Raw genomic sequence first — 24,895 nt, 5'->3', positions numbered from 1 at the left:
CTGAGGGGGTCTGCTGCTGTGTCCTCCCACCCCTACGGGCTCCCATTCACACAGCAGAGGAGAAAGAAGCCTGTCCTCCCTGAGGTCAGCTGCGTTAAAGGAAGAAGACTGGGCATGTCTGGGCAGAGATTTCCAGACTCTGAGCAGCCTGAGATGTAAGTAATTGTAGCTGCTCCAAGCCTGGGTTCTGTTTTTTAGTGGGATTTCTGTTCAGATGAACAATCCATCCTCTGCAATTTTTTAAAAGCAAAACTGCAAATGTTTCAGGCTCAGAAAGGAGGCAAAGGTGAAGTCCAAGGGAGGGCAGGGGTGTGCGGTAGATGGGAGCGGATAGACTTGTCATTCATCTCTGTGTCTGTCAGAAGCACCAGTAGACACTTCCAGAGTTGTCCTTTATTTATGTCATCTCCATAAACCATCTGCAAATGAGGGTTATTTGGCATTTTTGTCATTCTGGAGCCACAGAAATAAAGGATGACAAGCAGAGAGTCCTGGGCAGGAGGCAAAAGGCCTGTGTTCCAACTATAGTCATTTCTTTGCTGCATGATCTGAGTTAGGTCACTAGACTTCTCTGAGCCTCAGTTTCCCCAGAAGCGTACAGGGGCTATGTGGGGAGTATTCAGGAGACAGACAACTCACTCGTCAAATCCTCCCCTTCCTGGCCAACAAAGCTGCTGCAACCACAGGGGTTTCGTCTGTTGAGGTGAGTGTAGGGTGTACAGAGATTGGTTCAATGTCCAATTCTTCGGTTTCCCTGGAGATCAGGTTGCCCTTTTCTGGTAGTGTCTCCAATTGCCTCCTTCCTGGAAGCATGTGACAATCAACAACTTTGTATACTTAAGTTCAGTGGACCTCAATTTCCTCATCTGTGAAATAAACGGGACTGGAAAAGCATTCCGGCCTCAAGATGCTTTGTTGGGGTGTCTAGGTGCTCCAGATGCTTCTGGGAGAGGTGACCTAGTGAGGGATCAGTGGGAATAGAGGTGATATTATAGAACTTTTCTGGAACTTGCAGAGAGGTGCATCGTTTTTATTATTTATGAATTTTTATTTATTAATGTCATCCTCCTGATCTTTTCAGCTGCATTGGGTAAATCCTTGCCTGCCAGGTCTGACTCCCCGACCCCCAGAGTGGGTCAACGGTGGGCCAGAAAGGGGGCTCATTCTAACAGTGCTGTGTCCTCCTGGGGAGTGCCAACTCATTCTCCAAGTAAAAAAAGCCAGATTTGTGGCTCACTTCGTGGGGAAATCTGTCCAGCGCACCAACGCAGGCGAGGGACTGGGGGAGGAGGGAAGTGCCCTCCTGCAGCACGCGAGGTTCCGGACCGGCTGGCCTGCTGGAACTCGTCCAGGCTCAGCTGGCTCGGCGCTGGGCAGCCAGGAGCCTGGGCCCCGGGGAGGGCGGTCCCGGGCGGCGCGGTGGGCCGAGCGCGGGTCCCGCCTCCTTGAGGCGGGCCCGGGCGGGGCGGTGGTATATCAGGGCCGCGCTGAGCTGCGCCAGCTGAGGTGTGAGCAGCTGCCGAAGTCAGTTCCTTGTGGGGCCAGAGCTGGGCGCGGATTCGCCGAGGCACCGAGGCACTCAGAGGAGGTGAGAGAGCGGCGGCAGACAACAGGGGACCCCGGGCCGGCGGCCCAGAGCCGAGCCGAGCGTGCCCGCGTGTGTCCGTGCGTGTCCGCGAGGATGCGTGTTCGCGGGTGTGCGCTGCGTTCACAGGTGTTTCTGTGGCAGGTGAATGACGGGCGTGGATCGGTGCGCGCTCGGCTTGCGCACACGGTATCTGTAAGTGCGCGGGTGACGGGGGTCGGGATGTGCCGGAGACCCCGGGCAGAGAGCGGGATTACCAGTACAGGAATCCCCGGTCACGATCCCCGCCCCTGGAAACCCAGCTGGGGCGAGGGAGGGCGTGGACCGGACTGCTCTGAGAGCTCGCCTTTGGCTGCGGTTGGCTGCAGGCCCCAGGCGTAGTTTGCTCGCGGCCTGGGGATGAAGTCCGTGTCCCTGGAGGGGCCCAGGAGGGGCGAGGAAAGCGGAGTGGAGTAAATTCGTCTAGGATCGGTCCTAGGCGGCTCTCGGATCCAACTGGCGCCGCCCTGGCCCAGGTCCCAGGTTCAGGTCCTCTACGCCACTGTGTCCACCACCTGGCTGGGCACTGAGGTCAGCGCGGGCTGTTTCCCGGCCCTTGGGAGTGTGCCAGGACACGTCCCCTAAGGACAAACGAGGAGGTGACTCATTGTGACAAGGAGACCCCAGGGAACGGACTGTATGAGGTCAGAACCCCGCCCGGGAAGGGGTACAGTGGGACTCCCGAAGCCCTCTCCCCTGCCCCGCCGCGGTCTCCGTCCTCCCATCGGCACAGTGACCTATTTGGCTGGAACAGCTTGTTCCCAGGGAAGCAGGGCACCGGAGGTCCAGGACACCGCGTCGGGTCCCCGCTTCGCTAGGGGTCGGAGAGTCACGACTCTGCGCTGGGCGGGCTCCAACCAGCCTGTCAGTCGGGGAAGGGCAAGGGTCTCCTCTAACTCTTTCCCACCGCGGCCGGGAGAATCACGGCCCAGCCTGCCCTCGGGTCGGGGCGCTGGACTCCGGGGCGAGAGCAGAGCCCACGCCTGGGTGGGAGGTGGTAAGGGGTCAGGTCTTTGCGGGGTGGGGATTCTGGGGGGCACGACGCTGCTCAGGGCCTCCATCAGCTGCCTCGGTGGCGCCCCGACCTAGCCCAGATTCCCTTTCGGAAAGCGACAGGGCTGAGCGGAGCAGGGGGGCGAGTCGCCCCCTGGGGCGCCGCCACTTGGCGCGGATCACAGCGCATCCTCTCGGTCCAGAACCCCTGGGGGACACTTGCGCCCTCTTCGTGCGGAAAAGCATCTTGGAGCTGGGTTTGGAACTTGGGGCGCCCAGGCAGCTTCCCCTCTCCTTCCCTCCCTCCACGTCGCGTTTCTGGGAGGACTTGCGAGCGGTTTTGTTTTCGTTGCTCCCGTCTATTTTTATTTTCCAGGGATCTGACTCATCCCATGCTTTGGGCGTGGAGATAAGGTGGAGGGGTCGGCTCCCGGCGCGCGTGTGTGTGTGTGTGTGCGCGCGCGCGCGCGTGTGCGCGTGTGTGTGTGTGTGTCAGAGACGGCACAAGAGCGCGCGGTTTCCCAACAGCGGCGGGAGTTTCGGAAGCCTGGCCGGCTCAGCGTGACGTGTTCGCGGCGCCCCCCCGCTGTCCCCTCCCATGCTCCCCCTCCCCACCCCAGGGTGACGCGCAGCCGGAGTGGAAGCAGAGTTTTGGCGGGCGAGCAGCGCCTTGCAGGAAACTGACTCATCACTACTCCCTCCCGCAGTCCGAGGCTCTGCCCACGCACCTCCCACCCCGCGCGTGATTTCCTGGAGGCCGGCTCCCCCTCCCGGCCCTGGCGGTAATAGCACACCGGCTTTCCCACGGAGTGGGGCTGGCCGGCGCGAACCGCCGCGGCTACTCCGAGAATAACCCCTATGCCATTACCACCCCTTCAAAGGAGCACTCCTTAGATTCAACAGTATTTACTGAGCTCTTACTGGAAATTAAAATATGGCTGAAGTCTAAGGCAGCAAAGCCAATAAAGGAGGCTATTTTCAGTTGTTTGTAAAACACGGGTTTACGTTTCTGTTTTCTTTGGGCTGAAAGTTATTATGACAATGAGCATGAGAGCAGATTTTGATGGGGGAGGGGAGGCCTATAAGAGCCATAAGAGAAGGATGGGTGGTAGAAGAGGAGAGGGTACCTGCCTAGATCCTAGTCCTGTCTTGAGCTCCCGGGAGCCAGGGAATATCCAGCTCCTTGATGAAGCCCTAGGCGGGCTCCTCCTCCTTGTGCCTATGATGTATGGAGACCAAGAATGTCCATTTCAAACACACCAGTGTGTCCCCCTTTGGCTGGCACCCCAAGAGTGCCCATCTGAGGAACGGTGCCAAACACTTGCTTGAAACTTCAATTTGGATTAAGTTGGTCTCAAGAGGCAGGGATTTTTCAAAATCTATATTTTGAAAAAGCTCCCTAGGTGCTTCTTTCTTGCTTGCCTGCCTGCCTGCCTGCCTGCCTGCCTGCCTGCCTGCCTGCCTGCTTTCTTTCTTTCTTTCTTTCTTTCTTTCTTTCTTTTTCTTTCTTTCTTTCTTTCTTTCTTTCTTTCTTTCTTTCTTTCTTTCTTTCTTTCTTTCTTTCTTTCTTTCTTTCTTTTCTTTCTTTCTTTCTTTCTTTCTTTCTTTCTCTCTCTCTTTTTCTTTCTCTTTCTTTCTTTCTCTTTCTTTCTTTCTTTCTTTCTCTCTCTCTTTTTCTTTCTTTCTCTTTCTTTCTCTTTCTTTCTTTCTTTCTTTCTTTCTTTCTTTCTTTCTTTCTTTCTTTCTTTCTTTCTTTCTTTCTTTCTTTCTTTCTTTCTTTCTTTCTTTCTTTCTTCCTTTCTTCCTTTCTTCCTTTCTTCCTTTCTTCCTTTCTGAGTCTCACTCTGTCACCCAGGCTGGAGTGCAATGGCACCATCCCGGACTCAAGCAGTCCTCCTGTTTCATCCTCCCAAGTAACTGGGACCACAGGTGTGACCCTCCATGCCCAGCTTTTTTTTTTTTTTTTTTTTTTTTTTTGAGACGGAGTCTCACTCTTTTGCCCAGGCTGGAGTATAGTGGCATGATCTTAGCTCACTGCAACTTCCACCTGCTGGGTTCAAGCAATTCTCCTGCCTCAGCCTCCCAAGTAGCTGGGGCTACAAGTGTGCACCACCACGCCTGGCTAATTTTTGTAATTTTAGTAGAGATGGGGTTTTGCCATCTTGGCTAGGCTGGTCTTGAACCCCTGACCTCAGATGATCTGCTCGCCTTGGCCTCCTAGAGTGCTGGGATTACAGATGTGAGCCACTGCACCCAGCCACCGAGCTAATTTTTATTTACTTTTATTTTTAGTAGAGACGGGGTCTCACTGTGTTGCCCAGGCTAATCTTGGACCCCTGGGCTCAAATGATTCTCCCATCTCTGCCTCCCAGAGTGTTAGGATTACAGGCATGAGCCACTGCCCCTGGCCTCCCCAAGTGATTCTGATGGGCCTCTCTGGTTAAGAAACCTCAAAATTAGAGAGGGAGTGGGGTTCAACACTAGAGCACAGGACTCAGGGCAAGCAGGCCTGGGTTCAGATCCTGGCTGTGCCACTTGTGAACTGTGTGATGTTGGGCAAGTCACTTAACTTCTCTGAGACTTGGTTGCCTCTTCTGTATAAAGAGAGCTAATAGATATCCACTTTTTAGGAGGACTGATATTTTTAAACTGCTTAGAACAGCCCCCAAACATAAAAATATATAAATAAATCCCAACTCATGCCTAGCGGAGGGTGGACAGAGGTTATTTGAGGGCTCTGTCCACTGTACTGGGTGACCCCTTTATGGGACAGTGGCCTTTGGCCTTTTTAGCTGTATGACTTAGGGACAAGTCTCATATCTCTTCCATCTCCTGCCGTTTAAACTTGGTGTGAAGTTACCAAGAGCCTCCTCTTCCAACCAGCTGGGACGTGAAACTGTGGGCTGCACCGATCACAAGCAGTGGGGTGAGGTGGGGTGGAGCAGATGTGGCATGTGTCCCGGGCTTCCTGCCTCAGGAGGACTCAGCAGAGCTTTCCCCCCCAGAGCCTGCAAGTTGGGACTTGTCCCTAGGAAAACCCAGTTGCTGCCAAGGTCGTGCAGTCACTCAGCCCTGGAGTCAAGCCAGAGCAGGCAGGTAGGTGCCAGGGCTCCCTCATGGGCAAACTCACCCTCCGTTTTCCCTCTCCTGAAGTGGGAGGAGAGGAGCCAGGTAGACCAGCCACCTTTAATTTTCTTTGCCTGCAAAACGGGTTCCTTGGACACAGGCAACACGGGGCAGAGGCTGCCAGGTGTCTAGACTTCAGATCACCTGATGTGCCTGGCAGGATGTGGCTCAGCCTGGGAGAAATCATCCCTTGCGCTGCCCCGCCCGGCCCCTCCTTACCCCTAGGCCACCCGCCTGACGACATCCTTGGGAAAGGCCCTCAGCCTACAGCACCTGTCAGCTGCTGTCTGAAGGAGGTAGTTGGCAGGGGGAAGTGATAGGGAGGAGGCTCAATAAAACTGAAGGCAGAGAGGAATAATCATACTTCTGTTTTCCATGCACTTCTGTATACGAAGTGCTGCTGGCACGTTACCTACATTAACTCAGTTAATTCTCATGTCTATCCTCTGAGACAGTAATATCCCCATTTTATAGACAAGGAAAATAGAGCTCAGACAAGTTAAGTTGCTTGCCCAGGGTCACCTAGTAAAACCTGGACTCCAACCCAGATGATCTGAGTCCAGAGCTCTCCTGCTTAACCACCAAGACACAGCCTTTCACTCAGCTCTGTTCTGTCTGCCTTGCGCATGGACTCCCTGATCAATTGCTTGAGTAGGTGTCCGTAGCCATGCTCTTTAAACTTGCACATGGCCCATTTAAGGGTGGGGAAACTGAGACCTAGAGATATTAAGTGGTTTTTTAAAGCTTACGTAGTAACTGGCAGAGCTAGGACCACAACCCGGGTGTTTTTTGCCCCAAAGTCCAGGGTAATTTTACTTGGTCGAGCAGGGTTACCCTACTTGGGGATCTGGGTAGGGGGATTCAGGAGGCTGGAGGAACTGTCCGACTGTTTCTTCTTCTGAGAATTGACCGCCTGGCCATGGCTAGGATTAGGAAACTGCTGGACTCTGGCAATTCACATGTATTTGAGGGGCATTCACACCCATGAGGGACACCTCTGGGGGGAAAACAAATTGATTTTAGCTGAAAATACCTGGTGGCAAACAGGACCCTGGTCCTTGCTCTTGCAGTAAATTTGCCTTTGTTGACATTAGCTTGCCCTTCAGTTGCCTGCTCTGCCAGTGACCTTGGGGTGCCAGGCTGGCTGCGCTCTGCTGGTAGGGGTCAGGCCTCCTGTGGGAAGGACGCAGGAAGACCAGCTGGAAGAAACGAGAGACACCCTCTGGTAGGAAGACGTCACCTGAGGTGACACAGCAAAGCCCGGCCAGGTAACATAGTGTCCAGTCTCCACGGTGACCAGGGCCTTTCTTGTGTCTCTGCTGCAGGCGCCATGTCAGAACAGGCTGGCAGTGTCCGTCCGAACCCATGCGGCAGCAAGGCCTGCCGCCGCCTCTTCGGCCCAGTGGACAGCGAGCAGCTGAGCCGCGACTGTGATGCGCTAATGGCGGGCTGTATCCAGGAGGCCCGTGAGCGATGGAACTTCGACTTTGTCACCGAGACACCACTGGAGGGTGACTTCGCCTGGGAGCGTGTGCGGGGCCTTGGCCTGCCCAAGCTCTACCTTCCCACAGGGCCCCGGCGGGGCCGGGATGAGTTGGGAGGAGGCAGGCGGCCTGGCACCTCGCCTGCTCTGCTGCAGGGCACAGCAGAGGAAGACCATCTGGACCTGTCGCTATCTTGTACCCTTGTGCCTCGCTCAGGGGAGCAGCCTGAAGAGTCCCCAGGTGGACCTGGAGACTCTCAGGGTCGAAAACGGCGGCAGACCAGCATGACAGGTGAGGACATGTGCAGGGAAGGACGTTGTAAGGGACCAGGATTCTCAGAATCCATGGTCCAAGGGCTGACCTGTCTGGTCCTAGTCCAGAGTGCTCCTTAGGTAGAAGGAAACAGGCCCAGAGAGGGGAAGCAACCTCCCTGAGGTCACACAGCAAGTAGGCAGCAAAGACCAAGTAGCTAACATTTATTGGGAATGTTCATTATGCCAGGCCCTTTGCCAAGCTTCTAAGGTAGATTTATTTAGTCCTTGTAGCAATGTTATACCATAAGACATTCTTGTCACCCTCCCTGCCTTTCTTTTTGAGACAGGTGTCTTAACTCTGTTGGCCAGACTGGAGTGCAGTGTTGTGATCATGGCTTACTGCAACTTCAAATTCCTGGGCTCAAGCGATCTTCCTGCCTCAGCCTCCTGGGTAGCTGGGAAGCTGGGACTACAGGCGCACACCACTATGCCCGCTAATGCACACCACTATGCACAACACTAATTTTTTGAGTTGGGGTAGAGACAAGGTCTCACCATGTTGCTTGGGCTGGTCTTGAACTCCTGAGCCCAAGCAATCCTCCTGCCTCAGCCTCCCAAAGTGTTGTGATTGCAGGCATGAGCCACCGTGCCCGGCCCCTTGCCATCCTTTTAGGGCAAGAAAACCAGGCTCAGAGAGGTAGAGTGATTTGTCTAAGGTCTCAAAGGGAATTTGCAGTTGGGTCAGGACTGATTATAATAACAACTACTAACGTTTCTATGGGCACGGCATTGTGCTGAACACTTTCATGGATTTCGTAACAGAATCCCTAGATCACCACTGTCCAGTAGAACTCTGCAGGGATGGGAGTGTCCGGTGCAGGGGCCACGAGCCACATACGGCTGTTGTGCATTTGACACACAGCTCATGTGACTGAGGAACTGAATTGTTCATTTGATTTGATTTTAGTCTGTTTAAACAAGCACACAGAGCTAGTAGTGGCTCCTCTACTGGGCAGCTTGGCTTACAGCAGACCCCTGGGTGCAGGTGTGGTGACTGACAAAATCACATCCGTGAAGCGTGGTGGGACACTCCGTAAATACCCCTTAAGAGACAGAGTGAGCGTTCCCCGAGTTCTTCCTATCCTCAACAGTCGGCCCTGTCGGCCGCAGGGAAGGGTGTCCTGGCCTCCTGCTGTCTGCCTTGGGTGGGCAGCTCTGCCGCGTCCTCTTCCTCTTGGCCTGGCTGACTTCTTCTCTCTCTCCTCAGATTTCTACCACTCCAAACGCCGGCTGATCTTCTCCAAGAGGAAGCCCTAATCAGCCCACAGGAGGCCTGCAGTCCTGGAAGCACGAGGACCTCAAAGGCCCTCTCTACATCTTCTGCCTTAGTCTTTAAGTTTGTGTGTCTTAATTATTATTTGTGTTTTAATTTAAACACCTCCTCATGTACATACCCTGGCTGCCCCCTGCCCCCCAGCCTCTGGCCTTAGAATTATTTAAACAAAAACTAAGCAGTTGAATGAGAGGTTCCTAAGAGTGCTGGGCATTTTTATTTTATGAAATACTATTTAAAGCCTCCTCATCCCATGTTCTCCGTTTCCTCTCTCCTGGAGGTCGGGTGGGCCGGCTTCATGCCAGCTACTTCCTCCTCCCCACTCGTCCGCTGGGTGGTACCCTCTGGAGGGGTGTGGCTCCCTCCCCTCGTTGTCACAGGGGGTTATGAAATTCACCCCCTTTCCTGGACACTCAGAACGAATTCTTTTTAATTTGAGAAGTAAACAGATGGCACTTTGAAGGGGCCTCACTGAGTGGGGGCATCATCAAAAACTTTGGACTCCCCTCACCTCCTCTAAGGTTGGGCAGGGTGACCCTGAAGTGAGCACAGCCTAGGGCTGAGCTGGGGACTTGGTACCCTCCTGGCTCTTGATACCCCCCCTCTGTCTTTTGAAGGCAAGGGGAAGGTGGGGTCCTGGAGCAGACCACCCCACCTGCCCTCATGGCCCCTCTGACCTGCACTTGGGAGCCCGTCTCAGTGTTGGACCTTTTCCCTCTTTGGCTCCCCCTGTAACTTTTGAGGAGCCCCAGCTACCCTTCTTCTCCAGCTGGACTCTACAGTTCCCCTCTGCTGCTCTCCCTCCCTCTTGCCCTTTTCCTCCAGTACCCTCTCAGCTCCAGGTGGCTCTGAGGTGCCCGTCCCACCCCCATCCCCAGCTCAATGGACTGGAAGGGGAAGGGACACACAAGAAGGGCGCCCTAGTTCTACCTCAGGCAGCTCAAGCAGCGACTCCCCTCCTCTTTTAGCTCTGGGGTGAGGGTCCCGTGTGGTGGCACAGGCCCCCTTGAGTGGGGTTATCTCTGTGTTAGGGGTGTATGCCATCATACACCCCATGGGAGTAGATCGTTCTAGGAGGGAGACACTGGCCCCTCAAATCGTCCAGCGACCTTCCTCATCCACCCCATCCCTCCCCAGTTCATTGCACTTTGATTAGCAGCTGAACAAGGAGTCAGACATTTTAAGATGGTGGCAGTAGAGGCTGTAGACAGGGCATGTCACGTGGGCTCCCATGGGGCTGGGAGTGGTTGTCTTTCCTGGCACTAACGTTGAGCCCCTGGAGGCACTGAAGTGCTTAGTGCACTTGGGGTGTTGGGGTCTGACCCCAAACACCTTCCAGCTCCTGTATCATACTGGCCTGGACTGTTTTCTCTCAATTCCCCATGTGTCCTGGTTCCCCTGTCTCTCCACCTAGACTGTAAACCTCTCGAGGGCAGGGACCACACCCTGTACTGTTCTGTGTCTTTCACAGCTCCTCCCACAGTGCTGAATATACAGCAGGTGCTCAATAAATGATTCTTAGTGACTTTACTTGTAATATTACTATTGTGGTCATTATACCTTATTATAAGAATAAATAAATGGGCTTTTGGGAAGGCTTTCATAATTTAAAAAATAATTTTAAAAATTAAGCATTTAAATTTAGAGAATGCAGAAAACTTAGCAAACAGAAAGACTATGCTGCAGAAAACAAACAACAACAAAACAAAAACTGCTGTCACACCTCTGCAAAGATCAACATTTTGGTTTGTTGTGTAATCTTTTTGTAAAGAATATATTACAGCTTAACATCATTACTCATCAGATAAATGCAAATTAAGATACCACAATAAGATACCACCATATACTTACCAGAATGACTAAAATTAAAAAGACTGACAATGCCAAGTGTTGACAAGGTTGTAGAGCAATTGGAGCTCTTATTTAAAAAACTGTTTGGGCCAGGTGCAGTGGCTCACACCTATAATCCCAGCACTTTGGGAGGCTGAGGCAGGCAGATCACTTGAGGTCAAGAGTTTGGGACCAGCCTGGCCAACATGGTGAAATCCCTGTCTCTACTAAAAATACAAAAATTAGCTGGGCATGGTGGTGCACGCTTGTAATCCCAGCTACTTGCGAGGCTGAGGTGGGAGGATCGCTTGAACCCAAGAGGCAGAAGTTGCAGTCAGCTGAGATCACACCACTGTACTCCAGCCTCTTCCAGGGTGACAGAGTGAGATTCATCTCAAATAAATAAATAAATAAATACAAACTGTTTGACAATATCTTCTAAAGATGCCTACCTTCATGGCTACCTCATGACCCAGTAATTCTATTCCTAGATCTGTTCTCGAGAGAAATGAGTTCATATTTCCACTGAAAGACACGTAAGAATGTTCTACACAGTGACTCACACCTATAATCCCAGCACTTTGGGAGGCTGAGGCATGAGGAGGACTTGAGTCCAGGAGTTTGAGACCAGTTTGGGCAACATAGTGAGACTCTATCTCTACAAAAAAAAAAAAAAAAAATAGCCAGGCGTGGCGGAGGGTGCCTGTAGTCCCAGCTACTTGGGAGGCTGAGGTGTGAGGATCACTTGAGGAGCTTGGGAAGTCGAGGCTGCGGTGAGCCCTGACTGCAGCACAGCACTCCAGCCTAGGCAACAGAGTGAGACCTTGTCTGTCCCTCTCAAAAAGGAAAAAAAAAGAAAAAACAAAAAGAATGTTTCCAGCAGCATTATTCTTAACAGACCCAAGCTAGAAATAACTGAAATGTCTCTAACAGAATAGATATGCAAATTGTGGTATATTTATATAGTGGAAAGTTGTCCAACATTCGAAAGAACAAGGTACTGTTACATGCATCTTCTGGTTATCTATTAATAATTAACCACCCCAAGACTGAGTGGCTTAAAACAATAATCATTTATTTGCTCCCAATACTGCAATTTGGCCCAGAACGACTTTTCAAATGTGGAATAATTCTCTGCTGCACAGGGCAGAGCTTTCTACTAGAATCATAGAGTTCTGAAACGAGACTCTCCCCGCCCGAGGGGACTTCCAGGGACTTCACACTGTCTGCTTCTCCACAGATAAAAGTCCAGGACCAGGGCATACGCTGGGGCGTGTGACCCAAGTGCTTGTCCCATAGCCTGCACCTGTTCCAGAACCCTCTCTCGCTCCAGCCACCGCTTAAACATGGCAGCTTACCAGATCATCCAATAAATGGGCTGGAGTGGTCTTTAGTACACTGCCTCTGAAATCCAAATTAAAAAGTGGTAAGAGGGGGTAGGGGGCTGGGGGAGGGATAGCATTAGGAGAAATACCTAATGTAAATGACGAGTTGATGGATGCAGCAAAACAACATGGCACGTGTATACCTATGTGTCAAACCTGCACATTGTGCACATGTACCCTAGAACTTAAAGTATAATAACAAAAAAAAAGAGAAAAAAAGTGGTAAGAGGTGCAAGATACACTAAGTTGTCCTTTACCACAGAGGGAATGACCCAGCAATGCCCCAGTTTATTTGACCACTTAAAACTTTACAAATTTGATAGATCTCTAAATTGTTGTAGGGAAAGTGGATGTGAACCCCTTTTGATCCCCTTTCCTGGCATGGATTGGAAAGAACACACTTGTTGTAGTATTGGCTTCTTACCATCAGAGGCTGTGTAGACCATTATAGTAAGGATACTGTATCTGATCATGGCTGTGATTAGGGCTGCCACGTGGATAATCACCAATCACCATGCTTCAGTTGGTTTTTACAGGGGCAGTATGGGGTGGAACCAATGGAGATACTATAGGGACCACCTCAGTATCCTTTAAGTCTCTGAGGGTATCACTAATTTCTACCCACCTGGGATATGCTATTACTTCTGATTTACGACCTTGACCAGCGGGATAATTTTAGAGACTTCTACTTAGTCTTTCTTTCCATAATGGCTCTTATTCCACAGATGACAGAGAATGTGAGAATGTGGCAGAATGTGAGAGTTCTGCCATCTGCGAAGTTATGCATCCCAATTTGCACTCAAGGGCTAGGAAATAACCATAGAGTAGGTCCACCGACTCATTGGGAGATGAGCTTGGCTAGAACTCTATTTATCATCTGGCCTTCTATGGCCTCCCTCTCTAAAAGGAGGCTATAATGGCATTTTGGGTCACCTGGAAGCAATGAAAGCTCAGACCTTTTATCTAACAGACCTCAAATGATCTGGTTATTCCCTGTTCCACACTGTACAGCTATTCTGGTAAATAGCCAGAGGGCACTTTCGGGAAGAATCAAGGAAACATTTATTTTATATATTTATAGTGGCATTATGGATCTTTCTCTTCCATCAGTGTGTCCTGGGTCAGAACTGGCTCAATGCTGGAAACTAGGTAAGATATTGCAATTTTCTATCTCGGCAGGTGACATCAGCCTCTGATCACTCACCCTTGATTTTTGTGGTTAAGTCAGGCAAGACTCTCATTAAATGCTCAGCTCTCTTGCCCTAGGGACTCCACTGCTGCAGAGCCCTGCAGATCAAGGAACCCTGGTCACCATTCAGGCCTTGCTGCCTGTCATTGTAATTGTGTCCACCTTGCCTCTGATGATTAAGTGGCCCTATATGGTCTCTGCTCTTCCAGAACCTTAATGTCTCCATTGACAGTGGCCATGGCATTCCATGGGAGTATCTCCTCCGTCAACCTGGGCTATGGAGGACAACCAGCACTGAGCTCCTTTCACTAGGCACTTCTTTATTGCTTTGCAAAAGGAAGGCCTTTTGGACCCTCCTCTCTGAGCCTTCTAATCCCTCATTAGTACTCTTCCAAGGCTGTTTCAGCATTGCTACCTCGCTGACTGTCAGCCATCATTGTGTCTAAACCTTAAGGATCAATTCAGTAGTGTGTTAAGACCAGCTCCAGAGGTCTCGCCAGGATGTTAAATTCCGAGTCAAAAGAAGGGTCCCTCCATAAAACCCTGTTTATCTAGCTTTGTATTCCTCAGCTCCCCCCGGCCCCAGTCCCACATCCTCAAGATCTCTTCCTATATGTGTTTTCCTGTTCCTACTAATATATATCAACCAGACCTGTAGTTTTTATTGTGAATAAGCTATTTCCTCCAGCAATGGGGACTATATACTTTCCTGCTTGGGCAATGGTAAGACCTGACCCTAATTTCTGGTCTAGAACAGGGGTAGGCAAACCATAGTTCATGCACCAGCTGCCTGTTTTTGTATATAAAGTTTTATTGGAATGTACACACACCTATTTGTTTACCTATTGTCCATGGTTGTTTTTGCACTGTCGTTTTAAGAGCAAAAGTAGAATCGAATAGTTGCAACAGAGACCACATGGCCTGCAAATCTAAAATATTTACTCTCTTGCCCTTTAAGAAAATGTTTTTTGATCCTGGTCTAGAGGCAGTGAGGGCAGGAGGGAAGGATCTTGAGGAAGATAAGCATCACCTTGTGAGACATCCACCTCAGGTGAGTCCTTAGCATGGTCTTTAGGTTATGGGAGATTGTTCTCTAGTAAAGGAAGGGGTCCTTCTACAGGCCTAGAAGGCTCAAGGAAGCTGAGGGTACAAGCTTCTCAAGTGCATCTATCCAAATATCTCCATACAAGTCCTAGTGCCCCATTCTTTCCCTATCAGAATTCTGACCCTGGTCTGCTGAGGCTGTGCTTTTAGTCTCTCTTGAAACTTCATCCCTTTTACAATCAGATCCTGGGCCTGATTTTCAGCACAGCCTACTCTTGGGCCATGAGAGATAAGGGTCGTTTAGAATGCTGTTATGGAGTTCTCCTGTCTTCACAACATACCCTGAGTTGTCTTTCTTCAAGGCTTCTAGGGCAAATAACAAAAGCCAACCAACCCCACAATCCTTATCATTACTATTGCCCTGTATCTTTCAGGTGTTAGACTTATGGCATAAGTCAATGTTGCTCCTGAAATTTTTACCTGTGCCTCTTACCAACCCACTACACACATTGTGGACATTGTGATGCTGTAGTCTGCCAAGGGTTATCACCACCTTACTCACCACCAGCATTTGGGTCCACGTTGTCACTTCACTGGTGACTTCTGTTTTCAGAAGCCCATCCTGCTTCTGCCATTTCTGGAAACTGTCTTAGTCACCCCCACCACCCCTACTCCCCAAACAACTTGAGACAAGGACTTGTGTGCAGGTGGATTACCTGGGAGGTAGTCCCTGGAGGCACAGCAGGAAAGTAGAGAATGTGAGAAAGGAGAAGGCCAATAAAGCTGTCAGTGAACAAGTTCCACTGTGTGCAACTGGGGCTTAAACCTGCTAGGGAGCCTCAAGGAAACCGTGTGGAACATACCCTACAATTTTCTCTCTGGAGTACTTATCTGGCTACCTAGGCTACGTATCTATGGACACTGTCCATCACTGATAGGGCTGCCTCCAGGGCCTAGTCCAGATTGCTCCTCACGGGGTGGAACAAATTCCTGTAATGCTGAAGAAAACCAGAGGGATGAAGACATTTGAGGTGGGAAATCATTAGCCTGCCAGGAATTATCTACCAAAGCTTTAGGTGAACACAGATCCATATCTACCAAAGCTCATGGCCCTAGGAAGTGGTGAGGGGCCAGAATGTCCATGCTGATGACTCCAGATCACACTGCCTGCTCAATACACCAGAAAGGGGAAGTGCCTCGCCCAGGGTCATTGCCGCTGTGACAGTTCTAAGAGGAGGCTTGCAGGGACCTATCTGTTTCTGTGCACCTCCTCAGTCTTTGATGTAATTTAGGTTTTCTCAATCTTACGTAAAGCGCTACCCAAATGCAGCTTTGAAGCAAGCTCCCTGACCCTGGTTTTCTGTGGGACTGCCCACCTGCCTAAGCTTCTTGAGCTATTTTGGAGCCAGTAGCTGGAGGCAGGGAGGCTCAGGTCCTAGCTTGCACCTCAGCTCTCACTGCAGGGCCCTAGAATGGAGAATATCTTGCTTCAGGATTTAACAAGCTGTGAAGAGTCTTCAAGCACTTGTAAGGAATTAAAAATTAGTGAGTGTGAAAACTTTCCTAATTGTAAAACAGTTTCACTGCTCTTGATCCTTGTCCATTGATTCTATTTTTGCAAAACCTAGTTCTGAGCACAGTGTTTTTTCAGTTCAGTAACACTGTATTTTTCAGTTAGCGCCATCGTTTCCAAACGTGCCTGGATCTAATTTTTTCCCTAGCACTTGGTATGTCCTGGCAGGTTTTTTCCCTGGTGCTGGTGCCGAGGACAAGGCCAAGCTGAGTTCTCACCACTTGCAGGACTCCTTGGCACTCTGGCTGCACCCGAGAGGGTGTGACCACTCTTGCCTTCTCCATGTCCCTTTTATTTCCATGGTGGGGAGCAGGGCCCGTGAGGGTTGGGAGACAAATAAACTGAGGATGCCTTGAGATCCTGAGGGCTGGGTCTTAAAAATCCAACCTCACTCTGTTTTTATAGGAGTGGAGAGAGTCCTTTGCTGGAATGAAGGTCCTGGATTTGTTGCATTTGCCCAAATACAGCAGCAAGCCCTATTGGTCCTATTTTCAGTACATATCCTGAGTCCAGCCACCTTTCATCATGACCTCCACCCCTGCCCTCCAAGCAACTGTCTCTTGTCTGGATTGTGTTAACTCCTCACGGGTCTCCCTGCTGCTGCTTTTGCCTAGTACAGTCTCTTCTCCAGAATGAAAGCAGCGGGGGGCGGGGAGGGGATCCCTTTCAAACCTAAGTCGGTTCGTGTCGCCCTCCAAATGGGCCCATATGGTCTACGGGTCCTGCCTGTTACCTCTGTCTCCATCTCCGCCGCCCGCCCGCACTTCCCTCCCCCGCGTGCTCCCGCCACGGGGCTCTCCTCACTGTTTCTCTTGCACACAAAGCCTGCTCCTGCCTCGGGGCCCCTCTGCCCTCTTCTTCCAGATCTTGTTTCTCACTTGTTCTTTCCAGCATCACCTCCTCAGGCCTCCCCCGAGCACCTCATCTAAAATACACCTCCCACCACCATTCTAGCCCTTGTCTGCTTTGCTTTTCTTCAAAACAATTACCACTGTTTGGCATTATATTACATATGGCTTGTTTTCCCTACAGTTTTCTACATTTTCATGTTTTCTACATTTTCTTATTCTACACTTCCTACATTTTGTATTTCGTAGCACAGTGTCCAGCACCTAGAAGTGCTTAATAAACATTTGTTGAATAAATAAGCCGGGTGCGGTAGCTTGTGCCTGTAATCCCAGTACTTTGGGAGGCCGAGGCGGGTGGATCACTCGAGTCCAGGAATTCCAGACCAGTCTGGACAACATGGTGAAACCCCTATCTCTACTAAAAATACAATAATTAGCTGGGTGTGGTGGTGCATGTTTATAATCCCAGGTACTTGGGAGGCTGAGGTGTAAGGATCACTTGAGCCCGGGAGGCTGCAGTGAGCTGTGACTGTGCCATTGCACTCTAGCCTAAGCAACAGAGTGAGACCGTGTCTCAAAAATAATAATAATAATAAATAAATGAGTGCTTATTTAGTTCAATAAAGCCTCAGAAACTCTCTGAGTATCAATGTCCTCAGATAGTTGGTTGTGATAATATTCATTTTTTTATAAATTAAATTTGTTAATTTTAAAAACTTTTTGTTTTGAAATAATCTTATACATCCAGAAAAGTTGCAAATGTAATAAAATAATCCCCATATACCCTTTACCATTGTTCCTAAATGTTAACATTTTACCATGTTTCCTTCATCAGTCTCTCTTTGTATATGTACACACTATTTTTAAGTTTCTTTTTGAATAGGTAATGTACACAGATAGTAAAAACATAAAATACATTAAAAGTAAAGAGTGAAATATAAATCTGCCCCCCTCCTCCATCCCAACACTTCTATCCAGCCCAACTCTGACTAGTTTCTTGTATATCCTGTCAGAAATATTCTATGCATTTACAAACATATGAATGTGTGTGCTTATCTATTATTTTTCTTTTTTTGAGACAGGACCTCACTCTGCCACCCAGGCTGGAGTGCAGTGGTGCAATCAGAGCTCAGTGCAGCCTGGACCTCCAGCACTCAGGCGATCCTCCCACCTTGGCTTCCTGAGTAGCTGGTACTACGGTCATGCGCCACCATGCCTGGCTAATTTTATTTTTTTATAGAGACAAAGTTTCACCTTGTTGCCCAGGCTGGTCTTTAACTCCTGGGCTCAAGCAATCCGCCTGCCTCAGCCTCTGAAAGTGCTGGGATTACAGGCGTGAGCCACCTCACCTGGCCTGTATTAGTCCATTTTCACACTGCTATAAAGAAATACTGGAAACTGGGTAATTTACAAAGGAAAGAGGTTTAATGAACTCACAGTTCCACATGGCTGGGGAGGCCTCGGGAGACTTACAATCACGGTGGAAGGTGAAGGGGAAGCAAGGACCTTCTTCACATGGCAGCAGGGGAAGAAATTATATAAGCGCAGGAAAAACTGCCATTTATAAAACCATCAGATCTCGTGAGAATTCACTCACTGTTACAAGAACAGCATGGGGGAAACTGCTCCCATAATCCAAACACTTCCCTCCTTTGACACATAGGGATTATAATTCGAGATGAGATTTGGATGAGGACATAAAACCTAACTATATCACGGCCCTTATCTATTGCATATATTTCATACACACACATACACTTTTTTCTTCATAAAAAGCACACTATCCTCACTGTTCTGCACCTACTTTTTTCATATGACACAATATCTTGAAGGTCATTCCATATCAGTTCACCTGGATCTTTCTCATTTTCTTCGCGGGTGCAGAGTATGCCAATGTTCGGATGTATCAGAGCTCTTTTAACCAGCTCCCTACTGATGGAAATTTAGATCATTTCCAATCCTCTGCTACTACAGACAATGCTGTAATGAATATCCTTCCATACTGTCATATTGTATATCATCTGTGGAACCAATGACTGAAAGTGAAATTGCTGGGTAGAAAGATTTTTGCATTTTAAATGTTGACAGATATTATACATTTCTTTTCATAAAAGGTGTACCAGTTTATATTCCTGCCAATATTGTGTGAATGTGCTTCCTACATCCTTTATGATATAGTATATCACTTTTTTGGTCTTACTAATTGAATAGCTGAATAAAACTACATTGATATCTCAATGTATTATTTTTATAAACATTTTTCATATGTTTAAATCCATTGATATTTATTTTTCCATGGATTATTTATTCATATATGGTGCCAGTTTCTCTAATGCATTATTGGTCTTTCATTGATCTGTAGGAGTTCTTTACCGAGGGAGGAAATTAACTTATTTTCTATGATATGTGAGTATTTTTTCACAGTTTATTTGCCTTTTGACTTGACTTGTCAATGGTGACCTTTTATTGCCATTCAGTTTTATTTATTTTTAAAAAGTTTCCGTATGGTTGAATGACTCAATATTTTCTTTTGTGGCTTCTAATGCTTTGTGATATATCTGGAAGGGCCTTGCCTAATCGAAGATTATTTAAAAATTATCCCATGATCTCTTTCTTCCCTTTTTTTTCTTCTTTCTCTTCTTCTTCTTCCTCCTCCTCCTTCTCCTTCTCCTCTTCTCCTCCTTCTTCTCCTTCTTCTTCTTCTTCTTTTTTTTTTAATAGAGACGGAGTCTCACCATGTTGTCCAGACTGGTCTTGAATTCCTGGGCTCAGGCGATCCTCCTGCCTCAGCCTCTCAAAGTGCTGGGATTACAGGCATGAGCCACCACACCCAGGCTATCCCATGACAGATCTTTCTTTCTTTCTTTCTTTGCTTTCTTTCTCTTTCTTTCTCTCTTTCTTTCTCTTTCTTTCTTTCTTTCTTTCTTTCTTTCTTTCTTTTTTCTTCTTTCTTTCTTTTTTCTTTCTCTCTCTTTCTTCCTTCCCCCCTCCCTCCCTCCCTCCCTCCCTCCCTCCCTCCCTCCCTTCCTTCCTTCCTTCCTTCCTTCCTTCCTTCCTTCCTTCCTTCCTTCCTTCCTTCCTTCCTTCCTTCCTTCCCACCCTTCTTTCTTCCTTTTCTTTCCCTCCTTCTTCTGCAACCATGGCAAATGAACTATGCCATGATTTCTTATGGCATTTGTTCAAACATACAGAAAAGTAGAAGAACATAATGAGCCCGCGGTACCCTCATCAATTCCAGCAGGGATCAGAACAGGGCCAGAGCCAGTCTTGTTTAATCTATGTCCTACCTATTCTCCCCACTCTTCAATACTTTTGAAGTAAATCCCAAACAACATATAATTGTGTGATTTTGATTTTTAAAATGCTTATGCTTTTATCCATCTGGAATGCTTTTAGAGTTAGAGCTCTAACTTTGTTTTTTGCAGGTACCTAGCCCATTCTCCCAACACAGTTTATTGAATAAACTATCTCTTCTCCAATGATTTGAAATGATGCCTTTATGATACACTAAATTCCTACAGATATTCAAGTCTATTTCTGTCTATTCATTATTCTGTTCCACTGATTCATCCATCTATAGTCATGCTCCAATTCCACACCATTCTGATGGCTGTAGCTCTACAATGTATTTTGGTATCAGATTAGATTGTTCCCTAAAAGGTGATTTAGATATAAAGCCTCCCCTGAGGCTCAAAGACACTGTCTGAGAGTGAGGGCCTGAAGTGAGGCAGGGTGGGCAGTTCTCCTGGGGCATCTGAGATACTTAGCTTCAGCCACGGCTGGGCTCATCAACCTGCTGCTGTCTGGGATAAGGCATTGCCTTGGCAACCAGAGACTCAGGCCCAGTCCTGGCTGTGCCACTAAGGGCTAGGTGATCTTGAGCAGTCCATCTCACTCTTCGGAGCCTCTGTTTAGGAAGGCCTCCCTGCCAGCTCCAGCATTCTCCACTTCAAGACACCAATCAGGGCAGGGATGCCTGGGGGTGCCAGGCAAAATTGTGAAAGGGCTGCCAGTGGTCGCTTCCACAGGAAGTCCTGTAGATGAGCACAGAGATTGGCTCGCTGGGGAACGGAAAGGGCGATTAAGCAAGACAAGACTGTTAACAGTTCTAGAGCTCGTGGGCTCTGTAGGGCAGCAGTCACCCCACCACCAGGTCCCAGAGCCCAGGGCTGCGTGTTCCACTGGGAGCCTTTGAGAGGTAGGAGCCATCCCAAGGTTGCAATGCTTCTTTTTCTTTGGAAGGATGAGGATGGGGGAGGGAGCTGGGGTCCCTGTTTAGCTTCTATGTCAAGGGTGCAAGGGGCAGAGCCCTCTTTTCCCCTGCATTTGGAGCTCTCTGCGTGGTCTAAGGGAGGGGATGGGAAGGCACTTGGGCAGGAAGCTAGGGTGCATCACCACCCGTAAATGGCTGTGCAAGCTGCGGCAAGCACCTGGTTTCTCAGAGCCTCAGTTTCTCTATTAGGAGGGGAGAAGTGAGGATAAGTAGACTGGAACAAGACACTAGGTGGTCTCTCAGGCCCACCGACTTGGGCAATTGGGGTTTAGCGAGTATGGCTATTATTTATAGCTATTGAAGCCAGCTGAGTGCACAGCAGGCCCAGTTCTAAGCACTCTTTGGTGAGACAGTGATGGACACCCGGAGGCCCCAGGCAGGGCCCATGCCAGGTTGTAATCTGCCACTGCCCCACCCCACCCTTCTTCTCTGGCTTCTACTTCCTGGTGGGCAGCCTGTGGTGCCTGCTGCCTCACAGAATACCACAGTGGGAGTGGATTCCCCTGGATGCTTGGGAGTGGGATTCATTTGCTCTCATGTTTGGCTTCAAGCTTTATGCGATTTCTTAGGTGAGGGATGTGGGGAGAGGTGATCATGCTGAGGGGCTGTATGTGTGTCCTAGCCATGAAGGGGTCCCCCACTCTTAACGATGTGAGGCATGAGGATGCACTAAGGGGAAAGTGGTGGAGGAGAAGGGCGCTGGCAGGGTGGCCCTGCTGGCTGACTCGGAGGGATGTGTGCTGGGCGACGGCACTTGCACATGCAGAATGGAATGATGGAATGGCCATGAGGGGTGCTGTGTCTGACCGAGAGGCTGACGGTGAGGGAGTGGAGGGTGAGGGTGATGGCCGAGGAGGGTGTGTGTGCGTGCACGTTTGCATGTGTACTTTTGTGGATTGACTGAAGGATGTCCTTACTGTCTCTGAGGGACTAGGCCTGGCCTAAAAGGGACACAGGCTGTTTTTAGGGTATGCTGTCAGGCCGTGGGGTGCTGTCAGGGATCTGAATATGAAGGCACAAGGGGTGAGCGCACCATCCCACCTGATGGTGACAAGTGACTGATTTTGAGGTGGTGATGGCTGGAGGGCATCTGCTGCCTTCCTGCCCCAGACCACCTGACAGGCAAGGAGCAGGTGGCTGAATGCCCCTCCTGGAGAGAAGGATTGACTGGCAGAGAGGGCAGATGCTGGGGTGGGGCAGACGAGGTATCTGGAAGGTGCTATTTCCTTATATAATGCAAGTGGACTTCTGGAAATGGGCTGTGGAGGTGCAGCTGGGCTAGGAACTCCCAGAAAGGAATGTCAAGAACACCACATGTCCTAGGATGTGGCTGCAGGGAATTTCTTCCAGGATTCTTACTTCCTACACTTGTGGGAGCTCGGTAGGCTGTGATGTGACACTCATATCACAGTGGACTTTGCTTCCGGAGGCTTCTGCACAGGGAATCTTATCTTGCTCCCTTGGCCGTGTTATCTCCATCACCAGAAGTACACGAGACACTGGGCGTCACCACAGGAGCCAAGCCTGTCAACGCCCACCCTGCTCCAAAGCCCTTGTCCCGCTCAGGGCTACTCCACTGGGCATTTGTCATCCCCAGAGGGGCCTTCTGCCCAGGGAAGAGCCACCTCTCCATGATGTAGCCTTGGGGAAGTCCATCTCATGACCAACCAGAAAAGCAGAATCCGGTGTAGTTCTACCACTGACATCACGGCTTGGGCAGGTCACTCTGCCTCTTGGAACCTCCCTCAGTTTCCTCATTTGTCAAATGGGATCAATTGTATCTGCATGGAACCTGGCTTTTATGTGCCTCAAATAGAATTCAACTTTATCAATGTCATCACCACTGTTGTCATTGCTACCTTTACCCGGTAGTCACGGATGCCAAGCACACTCCAAAGTGCTTTATGTGGATCATATATTCAGCAAATATTTACAGAGTACCAACTGTGTGCCAAGCGCTGTTCTAGGCTCTTGGGATAGAGCAGTGAACAGAATGGTCAACTCCCTACTCAGGTGAGGCCTCTGTATCAGCATAAGGAGAAGGAAAATTTACAACAAAAATGAGCAAAAGGCTCTCTATTCTGGGAAGGTGACAAGTGCTAAGAGAAAGTGAATCTGGAAAGGGAGGTGGGCCATCCTGGGAAATGGGAACTGATGTTTCAACTTTAATTATCTTGCCTAACCCTCATAGCAACCCTGTGTGAGAGCTATTAGTCCTAAGTTTCCAGTGAGGAAGCTCAGGCACAGAGACGCTGATTGACTTCCCTAAGGTTGTACAGCCCATGGGCAGCAGAGCTGGGAGAAGCAGAGGCCTGTCTGACTTCACAGCAATGGGACTGGAAGTCACTTTCTCTCATGAGCCTCCTTTTCTGCAACTCCAGGTCAAGAGAGTGGGACTGACCCTCTTCTAGTACTGAGGCTCAGTGACTCTTTCTTTTATTTTTCCTTTTTTATTTTTTTGAGACAGAATCTCACTCTGTCGCCCCAGCTGGAGTGCAGTGGTGAATCATAGCTCACTGTAGCTTTGACCTCCTGGGTTCAAGTGATCCTCCCATCTCAGCCTCCCAAGTAGCTAGGACTGCAGACACACCACCAAGCCCAGCTAGTTTTATTTTATTTTGTAGAGACAGGGTCTCGCTATGTTGCCCAGGCTGGTCTTGAACTCCTGGGCTCAAGTGATCCTCTTGCCTCAGCCTCCCAAAGTACTGAGATTACAGGCCACCATGCCCAGCTTATTTTGTTGTTGTTTTGTTTCTTAATCTCCTTCTATTCTACAGGGAGTCTGTCTTTGAGTGTAACCTACAAGGCTGGAACTGCTAGGCCAAACCCTATTAGCCACTGAAGAAGGGTCATCGGCCCATGGAAGGAAGGGGCTTCCCTCTTAGGGGGATGGGGAATGGAGATAGATGGTGACTTTCTAGGTGTGGAAGGCCTCTCTAGGTGTGGAAGGCCTCTAGACCCAAGGAGGGGTGTCTATGTGGTCATTATTTCCATGGGGCAACATGGGGTGAATTAGGGGTGAGAGATACCGGGTGAAGGCCAGTTAGATTAGCATGGGGACTTCCCTATTCTAACCCCTAGAATCTTACTCCTCATTCTTGGCTTTTTAGCCTCCATGTTTTTTAGTAGAAAGACTTTTTTTTTTTTTTTTGAGACAGTGTCTCGCTCTGTTGCCTAGGCTAGAGTGCAGCGGTGTAATCTTGGCTCACTGCAACCTCTGCCTCTTGGGCTCAAGGGATTCTCCCTCCTCAACCTCCCTAGTAGCTACGACTTGAAGTGCACGCCACCATGCCTGGCTAATTTTCTGGTTTTGGTAGAGATGGAGTTTCACCATGTTGCCCAGGCTGGTCTCAAACTCCTGGCTTCAAGTGATCCACCCGCCTTGGCCTCCCAAAGTGTTAGGATTACAGGTGTGAGCCACTGTGTCTGGCCCTGATATTTTCTGATTCTATTCAGTTGTCTGTTAGAACATTCCACATTCTGGGGACAGTGAGTCAGCAGAGGAAGTGGGTTGAGAGCCCAGTACATATCCTAAGCAAGGCTGCGCATATATGAGGGCATCAGGGTTAAGTATAATCTCTCCTGCCCTGGAGCTCACTGCTAAGCTATGTCACCTCCCCCAGGAAGCCCTCTCTGACACCCTGATCAGTGAGTTGCTCCTTTTTCAGTGCTCTCCCAGCACCTGACACACAGGTGTGCTGCTCCTTCTGTGCTACACTGTAATTATGTTTGTGTCTCCTGCACGAGGCTGTGAGGTCCCCCAGGGGAGACCAGGAGTTAGTCACACCTCTACCTGGAGGGCCAGAGACTCTGCTGGGGTGTGCAGGGGTGTCCTGCACAAGGATGCCCAGCCAAGGAGGTGCATGGGGACTGGAATCCAGTCCACATTCCACTTGTTAAACCATGAGCCCTGGCACTGGGCTGTGTCTGCCAGCAGGA

The 24,895-nt window shown here is 49.5% G+C and overlaps 2 protein-coding genes across 7 annotated transcripts in view; both read left to right on the top strand.

Annotated features, from left to right (window-relative positions):
• Positions 1-1,467: 1,467 nt before the first annotated feature.
• Positions 1,468-10,344, top strand: LOC105474528 (cyclin dependent kinase inhibitor 1A). 5 transcript variants are annotated; one of them, XM_011729278.3, is made up of 3 exons: positions 1,468-1,588; positions 7,069-7,518; positions 8,749-10,344. In XM_011729278.3, the coding sequence occupies exons 2-3, from the start codon at positions 7,074-7,076 to the stop codon at positions 8,796-8,798; spliced, it is 495 nt and encodes a 164-aa protein (XP_011727580.2). In that variant the 5' UTR covers positions 1,468-1,588; positions 7,069-7,073; the 3' UTR covers positions 8,799-10,344. The 5 variants fall into 5 exon arrangements, with proteins under 5 accessions (XP_011727580.2, XP_070953240.1, XP_070953239.1 ...); XM_071097139.1 differs by lacking the exon at positions 1,468-1,588 and adding an exon at positions 1,619-1,729; XM_071097138.1 differs by lacking the exon at positions 1,468-1,588 and adding an exon at positions 1,688-1,780.
• A 10,243-nt stretch (positions 10,345-20,587) lies between these two features.
• LOC105474529 (RAB44, member RAS oncogene family) overlaps positions 20,588-24,895 on the top strand; it is a 36,397-nt gene continuing 32,089 nt past the window's right edge. For both annotated transcript variants that reach the window (XM_024790601.2, XM_071097136.1), the window contains exon 1: positions 20,588-20,881. The gene's annotated coding sequence lies outside the window, so the exon portion shown is untranslated. The remainder of the gene's footprint in view (positions 20,882-24,895) is intronic.

This window comes from Macaca nemestrina, chromosome 5 (assembly GCF_043159975.1).
Source record: "Macaca nemestrina isolate mMacNem1 chromosome 5, mMacNem.hap1, whole genome shotgun sequence".
In the NCBI taxonomy this organism is placed as follows: Eukaryota; Metazoa; Chordata; class Mammalia; order Primates; family Cercopithecidae; genus Macaca; species Macaca nemestrina.
The sequence above is the reverse complement of the archived record's forward strand: the minus strand, read 5'-3'. Positions and strand labels throughout refer to the sequence as shown.

Bases quoted from the DNA above. Each gene is read 5' to 3' on its own strand.
- LOC105474528 (XM_011729278.3), top strand. From the start codon at position 7,074: ATGTCAGAACAGGCTGGCAGTGTCCGTCCGAACCCATGCGGCAGCAAG. The intron at 7,519-8,748 runs GTGAGGACATGT...CTCTCTCCTCAG, and splicing joins GCGGCAGACCAGCATGACAG to ATTTCTACCACTCCAAACGC.